This window comes from Cynara cardunculus, assembly GCF_001531365.2.
Source record: "Cynara cardunculus var. scolymus isolate 2C chromosome LG 10, CcrdV1, whole genome shotgun sequence".
In the NCBI taxonomy this organism is placed as follows: Eukaryota; Viridiplantae; Streptophyta; class Magnoliopsida; order Asterales; family Asteraceae; genus Cynara; species Cynara cardunculus.
In genome coordinates this window covers 15,107,701-15,120,319 of record NC_037537.1, presented here as the reverse complement: position 1 = coordinate 15,120,319, position 12,619 = coordinate 15,107,701, and the positions used below count along the sequence as shown (strand labels likewise).

Here is a 12,619-nt window from a genome sequence, read left to right as displayed (position 1 = left end):
ACATATTTAAACGACTGCACAAATGTGTTCGATTTACACCAAGAGCAAAAAACCAAGAAACTTGAGTTTTAAGATAACACTCAAAACCAATAAAGAAAACTACAAATTTGATATATCATAAGCCATGAAAAGACAAAAAAAGATGGGTTTTAGAATGAAATTTCAACTGCTTACCCTCTTTCTTATCCAGAAACTCATATTAAGGTTTAATTAATACATGTATGTATATATTACAAAAAAAACCCAAAAACATATTAATTCAGAATATATTATACAGTGCAATTTGGACAGCCTAACCCCAAAATATATAGTATATATATATATATATATATATATATATATAAATAACTATAAAAGTATAAATCGTAAATATTAAAAATATTTTTCCACAGTATATATAATATATAATAATCTAATTAAGTCAAAAACTATTCAATATTAGACTCATTTCGAAGGTATTAACGAGACGATTATAATGGTGTAACTTGTTAAAATAAAAATGTATTTTTTAAACATGTTTTAATTGATATACGATTATGTATATTAATTTGATAAAGGTTTAAAATGAAACATTTAAAAGTAGATGACGTAAAGTAAATTAATTAACTAATTATAGGGGTATAAAGTGTAAATTTAAAATTATAATTTTAAAAAATTGGTTGTGAGAGGGTGAGTGTATGTGAGGAGAGGAGGGGGTGAAAAAGTGAAAAAAATGATATAAAGGGTATCTTTGTCATTTAGAATTTTAATACTTTTAACACTTTTTTAAATTTGCTTTATAAGATAGTATAGATGATATAAAAATTGGGACTCAAAAAGAGTTCTGCCCAATTTATGATTTTATGTGAAAAGGATTTCAAGTTTAATTTACATTAAAAATGGACAAATTAATGGACATTACATAAAAATAAATACTTTATCTATACCGAAATTAGATAGCTGGTCTAATTTTAGACTTTGGACATCGTAGGAGAGGAGAGACCGGGATCTTAGAGCTTCTCACCGCCAAAGTCATCAAGTTTCACGTTAAGTAATTCGGTGAGTAATCACGGCCCCGTTTTTATCGCGTTATTATTTATTGAATATTTGGGGGAAAAGCATGAATAAATTGCAAACTGAATTGTTTAAATTTAAATTGTTATAATCATGATATTTGATTATTAATGCACAATAGTCTAAATGCTAAATTGATGTACTTGAGTGATTTTATTTATCGTCCCCAACTGTGTTGACTCGGAATTGTGTTGGGCTGATAGTATTGTGGATAGCGCTATTTGGTTGACATTACCACCCAAAAACGGGTGCACTCTGCTATTTATTATTATTGTAGGCTACGCATGTGCGAATGCGGCACCGCTGAGGTAGTCCTACCCATTTAGTTCTAAACATGTGGGTTAAACACCACTGCTGAGGTAGTTCTGTAGACGAACCGTGGTACCTAAGTTGGCGCGCGGGCCATTTCATGGTAGTTCGTACAAATGTTTTTGGGACTAATTGTTGTCGGAAAAGGATCTGTAGCGGCTCGAGTTAAACATCATATCAAAATTTTCATTTAACCATGTGCAAGTGTTATAAATAAGTTTGCAAGAATGAGATTTTTCTGCATTGAAAAGTTTTTGTGCATATAAAACATGTGAACTCACCAACTCTTTGTAGTTGACCTTTTTTTTCTTTTCATGCTTTTCAGGAAATAAGTAAGTGACGTTTTGAGCATGTGTGTGCAACGACATCAACATTTCAACCTTTCGAACTAGATTGTGTTTGCATTTTGTACATCACTGACTCCTTATGAGAGCAGTTTATTATGATTCTGAAAATCTTGAACTTGTAATTTATATATTTTAATTATGGTGTTATCTATTACTTGTGCAATGAAACCGTGAGCTGTCATATCTCGTGTTTCCGCTTTAGCGGGGTGTGACATTAGTGAATAGGAGTTTAATAGCAATAATGGCATATGCAAAACACGATGGACAAAACAATCGATGATTAAGACGAAAAGCTTAAATAAGCATGAGAAGCAAGCCACCGATCCATCAATGCCAAAGCTTCTTCAGGCTTGTACATTGCCAGTGCATGACCCGCACCCTACAAAACACAAGTCATTCCATAAATGTGTTACTCATTTGTCATAATATTAATTTGTTTTGTTCCAACAAATTTCAATAGCTTTTTGTTTCTTGAAAATGGTCAGCTATCTATTGACGGATATATCATCAAATTTTTGTACCAAGTCGAGTAGTCGTTATCATGATTAAAGTCACAGATTCACAAGTTTCATCCTTCTTATGTTATGACATAAATATTATTTTCCTTAACAAGAAGAACAAGAGGATATAACTGATTACTCAAACAACAAGTGTCATGTTTCTTACCTTAACAGTTGCAAATTGTATCGAGGATCCTCTTCGTGCATATGTCATTTGATATCTACAAAAACAAAGAGCAATCATTTTGCATGATATATAGTTTTCAGTAATATATGCATTTCATGAATCAAAATGGATTCACTTTAAAAAAACTACCAAATAAAAATATAGGGAACACAAAAAGTACTTGACTTTTGAGCTTACCCTGCAACTTGTGTACGAACAAACCATGGTTCCCATGCGTTTTCAATTGGAAGATTAAGATTTTTAATCCATTTCTCAGTGCCCAAGTATGGAAACACCATGTCATGATCAGCGCTGTCAATTCAAATATTTATATATTGTGGTCACTGAATAAATTACAAATTTTAAAAAAACTTTTTGTTGATATAGATAATCACATACCCTTGTAAAGGTATGGAACTTGATACTATTTTGGGATACAAAATAGTATTTAGCAACAACTTTGAGAATCAAAATTAGTTCAAAATTCAAAATATGAAGAAATAAAGATGGAAAACTTGAACTTTTTCTAAAACAATGAAATGGTGATTTTGTCTAAAATTGAAAGAGTAGGGTATTACCACATGATCAAAGCTTGACAGTTTTTGGTAAGAAGTTGTTTGTGGGATTCAATAGTGCTCCAGACATCATAGGAATAATACACGGTATCGTTTTTCTTTAAATCATAAGCAATACTCGTGTTTGCGTACTCCCACTTTCCTATAGTTCCCTGCACATGAAAAGAAAGACATTCAAGAGTGTTGAAACTTGAAACAGAGGGCTAAACATGGGACTATTTTTTTCTGATGGTGACACGCATTATTATTGATGAGTAAATAGTGTTAAGTTGTGAATTCATTGTGAATAACGTACCTCATGAATGTTGAGAGCTTTCTGAACACCCTTAGAGTTTACCCAAGTTTGTATAAATGTGTCGGTGAAATCCTAAACAAAATTATAAGAAATGGTAAAACTTATATTAATTTCCGTGTTCTTAAATATGATTTATAAACGAAATGTGCTAGGTTAAATTAAAAATGTGTGTCGATCTTCACATTTGAGAAAGAAAAATTACTTTACAAGTTGGCACCCTGTCTGTTACATTACACACCGGCTCCAATATAAATCCAAACTTAATTCTGCTTGTGCACTGCAATTGGGAATTTGGATTAATGTTATGTTACATTATAATTGTAAAGGTCTTTCTGGAAGAACAATATGTGCGTACCTCAGCCACCCGTTTAAGATTATCAGCACATAGGCTGTTCTCAGGAACATTGTATACGTAGTCACCATCACAAGATGCTTTTGTAGACTAAAACATAATATAAATTCAACCAAATGACCACAGAACTAATAATTTTTATTAGTAAGTAGGCACGATTTTGTAATGAATATCTTTTAGTACCTCGTATATATCATCTGATATAAGTGCAAGGCGATGAGCATACTCAAATCTTGAATTGAAGTCGATAAACTTATCGGTGAGAGGGTTAATAATTAGGTATCCCTGTATAATGGCGATAACATATTAGTTAATCTAGCGTTTTTGTATTGTCAACAAAATTTATTTTTGGCAATGAGATTGCCACAAACATTTACCCATGCATACTAATTTGGGGTCAAAAAGTTGATTTGGTTAGTTTGATGGTAACCAAAAACCGATTGAAGCATGAAATTTATTTCTTGTTGCAAATTGGTCATAATTAAGTTATTTCAATCAGTTGTATATGAACCAACCAAACAAGAAGTTCTTTGCTAATTTCAATCATTCAAGGGATAAAGTTATTACGGAGATCAAGATGCTGATTCTTCATCGAATGGCTTGGAAGACAAGGAAGAAGAATATGAATCCCAATGGCATGTGATTACGTGGGTGGTGTGCTCTTGCGGTTTTGGATCATTTGGGTATTTTTTGCCTTTTGCTTTTTGGCTTACGGTGCTGTTATGTTTTGGTGTATTTCCCTTTGTCTTTTTTGGCTCCTTATGACTTGGTTTGTGAGTCAAGGTTGCCGTAGTTTTTCATGCTGATTGCTTTTGTATTGGTGACGTTTTTTCTGTCTTTATAAAATTGCCTGGGGAAACTCTTCCCCTTTCAGTAAATATTTTAGCAAAAACGTTAAGAAAGCTGATGTAGTAATTAAGATGTTTACTTTAATGTTGACTTGTGGTTGATTTCCAAGTTCATTGCCTGCAAAAATGAGAGAAAATGGTGAATAGAATGTTATAGAAGTGAAGCCTATTTAGGGAGGGATCAATGTATGATGGAAGTTCTTACCTTTGTATACCTCCAAAGCCACATTTGGTACGATAATTCCCATGTATGAAATCCCAGATACGTACAATGGATTACTCACAAACCTGGGGTTCTCCACAAGCCACTGTATTCAAATATTCATCACCACATGTTTAAACACACAAACAAAGTTCCATTAATATTTTGTAGTAAATAATTAGCTACTACCTTCAAGCAGGGCCAACATAATTAAGAAGCACATATTCGGTCCAATACATTACAAAATAAAGGGGCTTTACTGACAGATCATTGATTCACTCGTGGATTTTCCCGTCATTAATGGTCAATCCGCCGTTCCGTGTGTGAGATATGCTGGTGAGGGCATTTTCCAGCGTATTATTAATGGAGTTTTCCTTTGATGAAACTCCTTTGTTTTGTACCAATTGTACAAAAAAAAGTCAATGAAGCAACATAATAAAACTTCTATTCCGTAATGATCCGGAAAGAGTCTCTAATTATCTTACCTTTCTTAGAAATTCATAGCCTTGTACAGCTAAAAGGGAATCACTACTCCTCGATGCTTCCCATGTTTTAGCATAAGAAAATCCAACACCAATTGGTAAATCTACGAATATCACATTAGCAACCTACAAAATTAGAAACGATTTGTTTGCGTCAAACATAACATAAAAATGTATATACATTTATAATGTAACAAAAGAATCTGTTAAATCGGAATTTTAGTTTTTAAAAGCAAAAATTCGAATAGAGTGAGAATGCGAACCTTTGACCATGAATATGGATTCAACTCCAATGTAATGTTACCCCTCTTTGAACTTTCGAAATTGAAACTTAATGGACCTACAAAAAGATGATTTTATTAATGTTAGTTAATTGGTCGATCCATCTTTAATATTTATAAATCGAGCAAAACAATTGTAAAATATATCATTAAAATATAGTTTCTTACATTCGTGAACCAAACATAAAGTTCAAATTAACAAAATTAAATTTCATTCCGTTCCTTGTCGATTAAACGTGGACCTCATGAAGTTCAGTTCCATCCCTAACTCCGTAAATGTGGACCTTACCGGGTAAATGTCCGGTAAACAGCCTCTAATTCTATCACCCGGTTAATACTAATGCCTTAATAAATACCGCTAAAAAGTTATAATAACGGATATTATTTCATATTTAATTTCAACATGACAAGAACCCAAAAACTCATACCAACTACACTATTGTATTAGCAATTGGATCAAATAATTAATTTTTTTTATTAACTTGGATATCCAATTCGTTATGTGAGCCGACTAATCCTATGATGACCACCTGCTTCGCAGATAGTCCAGAGTCACCGCATTTGAACTTCCGTGGCCACAGGGGGATTTGTATTCCTCCTTTTGATCTTTGGAGCCAAGTTCAAACCAATCAGGCACCACCCTTGTTTCCAAATAAGAACACAGCGATTGGTAATAAGTTTCAGTTTTTCCATTGGGGTACTATAGCATTGATCGAGTGAGAGATTTACGTCGTAAATTTTCTCCCCTTAATTATTGGGAAAGAAAATTCAAATACAAACTAATTAACCATAACAAACAACATCACACAAAAGTTTGTATTAGTGTACATAGTATTATTAAGCTCATACAAATTAACAAATTGCAATATGAGAAGATTACCGTTTTGATAGAGGAACGGATATAGTCCAGAAGCGCCAGGGCCACCAGCGAAATACAGAAAAAGAGGGTCTTCTGACGGGTTTCTTTCGGACTCAACAAAGTAGTAGAAAACTTGCATTGCATCTTCTTCTCCCATTCCAATGTATCTTTCGACATGAAAAACAAACAGAGAATGAACCGAAAAGAAGCTTCTGGTAATAAAAACGAGAAGAATGAACGAAAAACGAACATGTAAACATACCCGGTTTGGAGAGTAAAAGGAAGATCACCATTAAAGCTGGGGAGGTTCTTGACGGTTGACTGTGAGCATGATGAAGTAATGAATTGTAGAAAGATGATAAAAAGGGAAATCATCATGTATTTGGATTTCATTCTGTCTCCCTAATTAACTTTCAACTTTCAACTTTCCTAGATGCTGGTAACAGGCCAGTAGGTGTTGGCTTTATATAATAATTTTCAGCTTCAAATTGCTGAATAGAAAAACATTAATTAAACTAATAACTTCGCATCTCGTGCATTAACATCCGTTTTATATTTCTTTTCTTTTTTCTGTCTCCTTCTACAATGCATGTGATTCACGATTATACCGATAACCCATGCATGGTAAATGAATCCATAATTAAGATTTAAAATATGCTTAAACATTCAGCTAGGAAAAAGTATACACAAGTTGGATCATCATTTAGAAATATAAGGGGCGGTTTGGGATTGCTTATCTGAAACAACTTACGGTTTTCTATAAAAACACTTATCAACTTATTGTAACTCAGAAGGATTTAACTTCTTTAAAAACTTCTTATTACCGGTTTGACACGGTATAAGTTGTTTATCCAAACACTCAAAAGTGTTTATTATCGATATCACACTGGAATAAGTCAATAAATTATTTTTATAAACAATCTCAAACACTCCATTAATTAAATAAAGATGAAGATTTGATTCCATGAGGGACGGTGTCAACGGTTAATAGTGCATATGGGAGTTAGGTACTCTTTGGCCTCTCTTCCTATGTGTTTTTTTATTAGCAGAATCATGAAAATATTCCGATGGTGATTTGCTTTTTTTAAATTACCCTACAAAAACTAGATATAATAATAAGTAAACTTTATTTTTGGTCCCTTTAATTTTCTAATTTTCTTGATTTTGACCTTTAATGTTAATCTCATACAAACTCGCCGTCACACGTTGCATTTTCGTCTGGTTTTGGTCACTCTGGTTAACAGATGTTAAATTGTCAGATCAGTTGCAGATAGGTCTGTTTTTCCTTTTCTTTTTGTCTTGTTCTCATTTTCCTAATAAGTAATAAAGAAACTAATATTACATAATAGAGAGATCGAAGATCAAGGGAAAACTAATGTGTGTGTATAGGGGCAAGATCAACAAGAAGCTAAACATGTTGTGAGAAGACAAGAAGTTTTATTATCATATATGATTACACGTATGATACATAAACTTAATCATATATGATTAACTACATGTTGCGTCGACAACACATAGACGCTTAATTATATATGATTAAGCACACCCAAAAGAGTGTAATCATATATGATATTGAAACTTCTCGACTTCTCGCAAAATATTTGAATTCTCGCATCATCCTTCCGCCCCCTCTCTCTCTCTCTCTATATATATATATATATATATATATATATATATATAGGCAGGGACGTTCCAATCTTTTTAGAGGCCCTACTACATCTAAAACTTTTAATTTCATTGCATAAATGAGATAACAGAGAATATATGTTCAATTAAAAATGGGCTAAACCTAAACGATTAACAATATGAAACTAAACCTAAACCATTTATTATTTTTAACCTAAAAAACCAAACAATTAATAATTTGAACCTAAACAATTTCGACAATAGTTTTACACAGATCGATAAAAGGACCCTAAATACATGTAAATTTAGGCCCGAAAATTTTGAGAGCTCTGTTCAAATTCTCACATTTAACATCCTAAGGGACGGCCCTGCAGATAGTTTCAACTATATACTTGTCGGCAATTGAAGCAAATCATCAACCTATAACTCCTTCAAGCATATTGCACGAAAGAATATGCTTAACTCAGTGATATCATTTATATTGGATTCGATATCATCCCTTTAATGGAAATAGGGAGCAGGCTTTGCATTAACACGTAACAATCAGAACTCTTGAAGCCATAAAAACTACTATCTTCAACGTTTACTGGAGCCCCTATATTTGAAGCACAACCATCCAGAATATCAGCTTCTTCAACCAATCACACCCCTTTCACACTTTCTCGTTATTTAATGTGTAAGAAGCTTTCAGTTTCAATATTTTATTTCCTCCTCTTATATGTAGTTTCCAATTGATTGTAGTATTCTTCTATGTATTTATTTGTTTTTATGTTGTCGATTGATTTTGTGGTGTGCATAATTGTATGAAAGAAATTGTCAGACACATTCTTTTTCAATGTACATTACGTCTAAGTTATGCTGGATCAACAAAGTGTGTTAATATCGCAGCTCCCAAAAAATGTCTGTTTTACCCAATTGTGTGTTACCCCAAAACTCATAGGATTTCTATAGTACCTTGATTCGTGTGGGACTCTTTTATAAACCGTAGGAAGGCTGTAGACTTGTACCCATATTTGCTCCTTGGTTAGCAGCGAGGGTGGATCAACTTTTTCAGCATGTCTAATACAAAATTGGTTCCTATCACGCCTAAACGGGTGTCTCATTGAGATAAACTTGTCATAACAATTAAACCAACACAACTTCCCTTCGCTTTGTAATTGGAAGGCACATGCATTACACACTTTTTTTTTTCAAGACTTGTATAAAAAATTAATTTTAATTAAATAAAATACTGAAATAATTTATTTAAAAATAATTAATTAAAATCAGTAATTAAAATTAATTAAAATATATTTTTTTTAATAAATAAATAAAGGTTTCCGCCGGTAATCCACCAAAAACTTATATAACTAGAACAATTTTTTTTTCAATAATTAGTGGCGGTTTTCCGACGAATTTATGGCGGAAGTCAACAAAAGTTAATTTTTCTAATGTTCCTTAGTAATTCGTCGGTAATAAATTAGCTTGAAAAAAGTCATTTTTTTAATAGTGTTCTCACATAACTACAAGGGTGGTGCCTGATTGGTTTGAGCTTGGCTCCAAAGGTCAAAAGTACTAGGAGGTCTACTCAGGTTCAAATCCAAGGAGGAACAAAAATCCCCTTGTGGCCATAGAGGTTCAAATGCGGTGACTCCGAGCTATCTGCAAAACAGATGGTCGCCATGGGATTAGTCCGCTCACATAACGAGTTGGATATCCAGGTTAATAAAAAAAATTAGTATTCTCACATAAATATGGTAAAGAAGGAAGGAGAGAGGGGGTTCTTAGGTGGGTGATGTCAAATATAATGAATACAAAAAGTGTGTACTTGTTTTTAAATAAAAATTAGAAAAAGATCCTATTGTCGTCCCTCACCTAATAATTTCTTTAACATCTCTTATTAGTAAGAAGGACTAGGGACCAAAAATGAAGTTTACTCTAATGATTTTTGTAATATACGTAAAAAGATGGCGTTATGTTTTATGCTAATATTTTGGATTTGGTGCTTAGGACGAATTAAGCAAACCGATTTTTCTTATTATGTGTCTTAAATAATATATTAGTCCTTCGAATTAACACTGGATAAGGTACGTACGTAATCCATCCCTTACGTGATGGGCAAATTCATCTTTTTACCCAACTTCGTGTACCCCATCACCTACTTCTTCAATTCAAGAACCCTAATTTTCATCATATTTTCTTATCTGAAATGAAACAATTAAAAAGAAAAGAAATGAAATTAAACACTTTAATAGAGGTTTACGGTCGAGGGTTAGACTTGAATCAAGGTTGATTTAAGTCTTCTCCTTCCATGCCACCATAATATTCGTACATTGCTTTCGTGTTCTTCGTTTTTTTATTTTATTTGTGATAACCCAAATTCAAATGATTAAGGTGCTGGCCATGAGGCTTCATCGTCCACTGTAAGAGGTAATTAATTTAATAGTAATAAATATAATATTAGTATATTTTTATTATTTAAAGGAAAATATAAAATCACAAAGAGATAACATATATAGTTTAAATTATATAATCCTTAGCTTATATTTATTTACGTAGGGAAATTTAATTAAAAAATTGCAAATTTTATTAATAAACAAACAAATCGGAATAATGACATGATTAATTAACCCATTAATTACTCCCCATGGAAACAATTAGTCAAAACAGTACCTAACTCGCGACTATCTAATTAATTATTCCCACCATTTGTCATGGAATCGTATCTCGTTTCCCAATATTCAAATACCACGTTTGAATCGATGACACAAATTAATAAGAAACACTTCTCTTTTAGTAAAAAGGGACTTGAAGTTTGATAAATTTAGAAATTGTTTTTAACATTCGTATTTTATTCCGAAATTGGTCTATGATCACTCACTCTGTCAAAAGAAATCCGTTAGAGGAATGGACATTTATGTCTTTTCATCAAATTCTATAGTTTTCAATTAAAAAATAACATAAAAGAATGTTTTATTTTATATGTTTCGTTTTACTATATACCAACATTTCAATTCTCTACCAGTCTACCCTTGCACCATGACACAATCGGTGCTTTAATCCCCGTAGAAGTCCATTCTCCGACACCATCTTTCTTTCGGCACCCATAAATGGAAGTCAATTTTCACCGTCTTCGTCTCTCTATTTTTGGTGACCAATGCCCACCTGCAAAATGCTGATGTAGTAGGTGAACCACATCTGAGTTTTGAAACCCTATCTCCTTGCATGCATCTTTGTGAATCAATAGTGAGAAGGAGAAGGAGAAGGAGAAGGAGAAGGGGAGATTTTTTTTTTTTGGAAAAACATTTATACAATATTTTTAATAAATAAATAAATAAATAAATAAATATATATATATATATATATATATATATGAATATATATCCTGCCATAGAGTACGCCTCGAAAAACATTGTGACCTTTCTGTAACTTGTAAAGCTTTAAACTTGACCTTGTCACCAGGTCAATAGGGTTTCAATATTTTTAGAAAGATGAATCTTTTCACCTCAATAAATCCTTTCGACACCGCTAGTTCCGTGAAGTTGTTTTGTTGTTGTTAGTTTAAATTTCCGTCTTTTTTACTTGCTTTCTTATTTTATTTTTCATAGTTGTTAATTGCCTCCGTGATTGTTATTCACTAAGTCATTTTACAGCGGAATTAGTACTTAGAACATTGTTTCTTATGATCGACCAACATGCTAGGACACTCGTACGTTTATGTTATAAATTTAAAACACATCACACATCAAAAATGTGTGAAGAAAAACTATTAACAAATTCTATCTATTACTAAATCATGTATTAAAACTTACAAACCTTAGTCTATTGGTATACATGCCAAAAATACATTGGTAATATTCCAACGACTCGACCCACAATCCATTGCCAGTTGCTATTAGCTAGGAGAAGATTTTGAGTATTTAACAATGGATTTCGATAGTTGCTATTGGCAACATTTCTAGTAGCGATAGCAAATGACCTAAAAAGTTGATCACTTGGTTATTAGTTCTATGCGCGGAACAAATGGGTTTAATGAATATAAGTTTAATAGTGAAGACACTCTAAGGGGTATTATGAAACAAAAGGGACGAAACACTCTTGTTGCATCAATGAAAACAAAAGCCAACTCTAATATTGCGGTTATGAGCCACTTGAATAAGTATGAGAAGCAAGCCACCTATCCATCATGGCAAAAGCTTCTTTAGGCTTGTACAATGCCACTGAATGACCCGCACCCTGCAGAGCACAAATGATTCATTAAGTGTGTGATCCATTGTCATTTTGTTTATACATACTATAAGAAATTGAGTATTTTAGAACACCAAACCGTCCCTGGATCTCCTAGTAGAGTACTTACATGACTTTATTTTTATAAGACAAAAAATTGTACGTTCTATACCGAAACATTAAAGATAAGTTGTTAGTACAAATTTAAGCTAACCAGTGCTATTAGTGATGTTGGATAACCTCATAGGACTCATAAAGTGAATAATCATATTAACTTTTCTTGAAGAAGGGGGACAAAACCATCATATTAACTTTTTATATAACACTTTTGATATGTTTTTATTTGCCTCTTCCATAAGACTTGCTATACATAAACACACTCACAATACACACACACACACATATATATATATATATATATAGAGAGAGAGAGAGAGGAGTCTCCTTTTACAAACTAAATTATTCATACATATTTACAAACCAACTTTCATGTATATATGAAAATTGGTTTATAAGTT

The 12,619-nt window shown here is 32.5% G+C and overlaps 2 protein-coding genes across 2 annotated transcripts in view; both read right to left on the bottom strand.

Annotated features, from left to right (window-relative positions):
- Positions 1-1,929: 1,929 nt before the first annotated feature.
- LOC112518931 (serine carboxypeptidase-like 17) lies at positions 1,930-6,691 on the bottom strand. The gene is made up of 14 exons (XM_025126727.1): positions 6,532-6,691; positions 6,291-6,436; positions 5,393-5,469; positions 5,133-5,255; positions 4,651-4,753; positions 4,526-4,563; positions 3,781-3,882; positions 3,601-3,687; positions 3,448-3,522; positions 3,246-3,317; positions 2,954-3,102; positions 2,574-2,687; positions 2,376-2,430; positions 1,930-2,088 (listed from the first exon to the last, which is right to left on the bottom strand). Exons 1-14 carry the CDS (start codon positions 6,660-6,662, stop codon positions 1,990-1,992), a joined length of 1,371 nt encoding a protein of 456 aa, XP_024982495.1. The 5' UTR covers positions 6,663-6,691; the 3' UTR covers positions 1,930-1,989.
- A 5,195-nt stretch (positions 6,692-11,886) lies between these two features.
- Positions 11,887-12,619, bottom strand: part of LOC112518933 (serine carboxypeptidase-like 17) — a 7,007-nt gene continuing 6,274 nt past the window's right edge. The window contains exon 14 of the mRNA XM_025126729.1: positions 11,887-12,110. Within this exon, the coding sequence (XP_024982497.1) occupies positions 12,015-12,110 (96 nt within the window). The 3' untranslated portion in view covers positions 11,887-12,014. The remainder of the gene's footprint in view (positions 12,111-12,619) is intronic.

Coding starts and splice junctions, on each gene's coding strand:
- LOC112518931 (XM_025126727.1), bottom strand. CDS start 6,662: ATGAAATCCAAATACATGATGATTTCCCTTTTTATCATCTTTCTACAA. Junction 6,437..6,531: donor CCTTTTACTCTCCAAACCGG/GTATGTTTACAT, acceptor TCATGTCGAAAG/ATACATTGGAATGGGAGAAG. Junction 4,564..4,650: donor GGCTTTGGAGGTATACAAAG/GTAAGAACTTCC, acceptor TCATTTTTGCAG/GCAATGAACTTGGAAATCAA.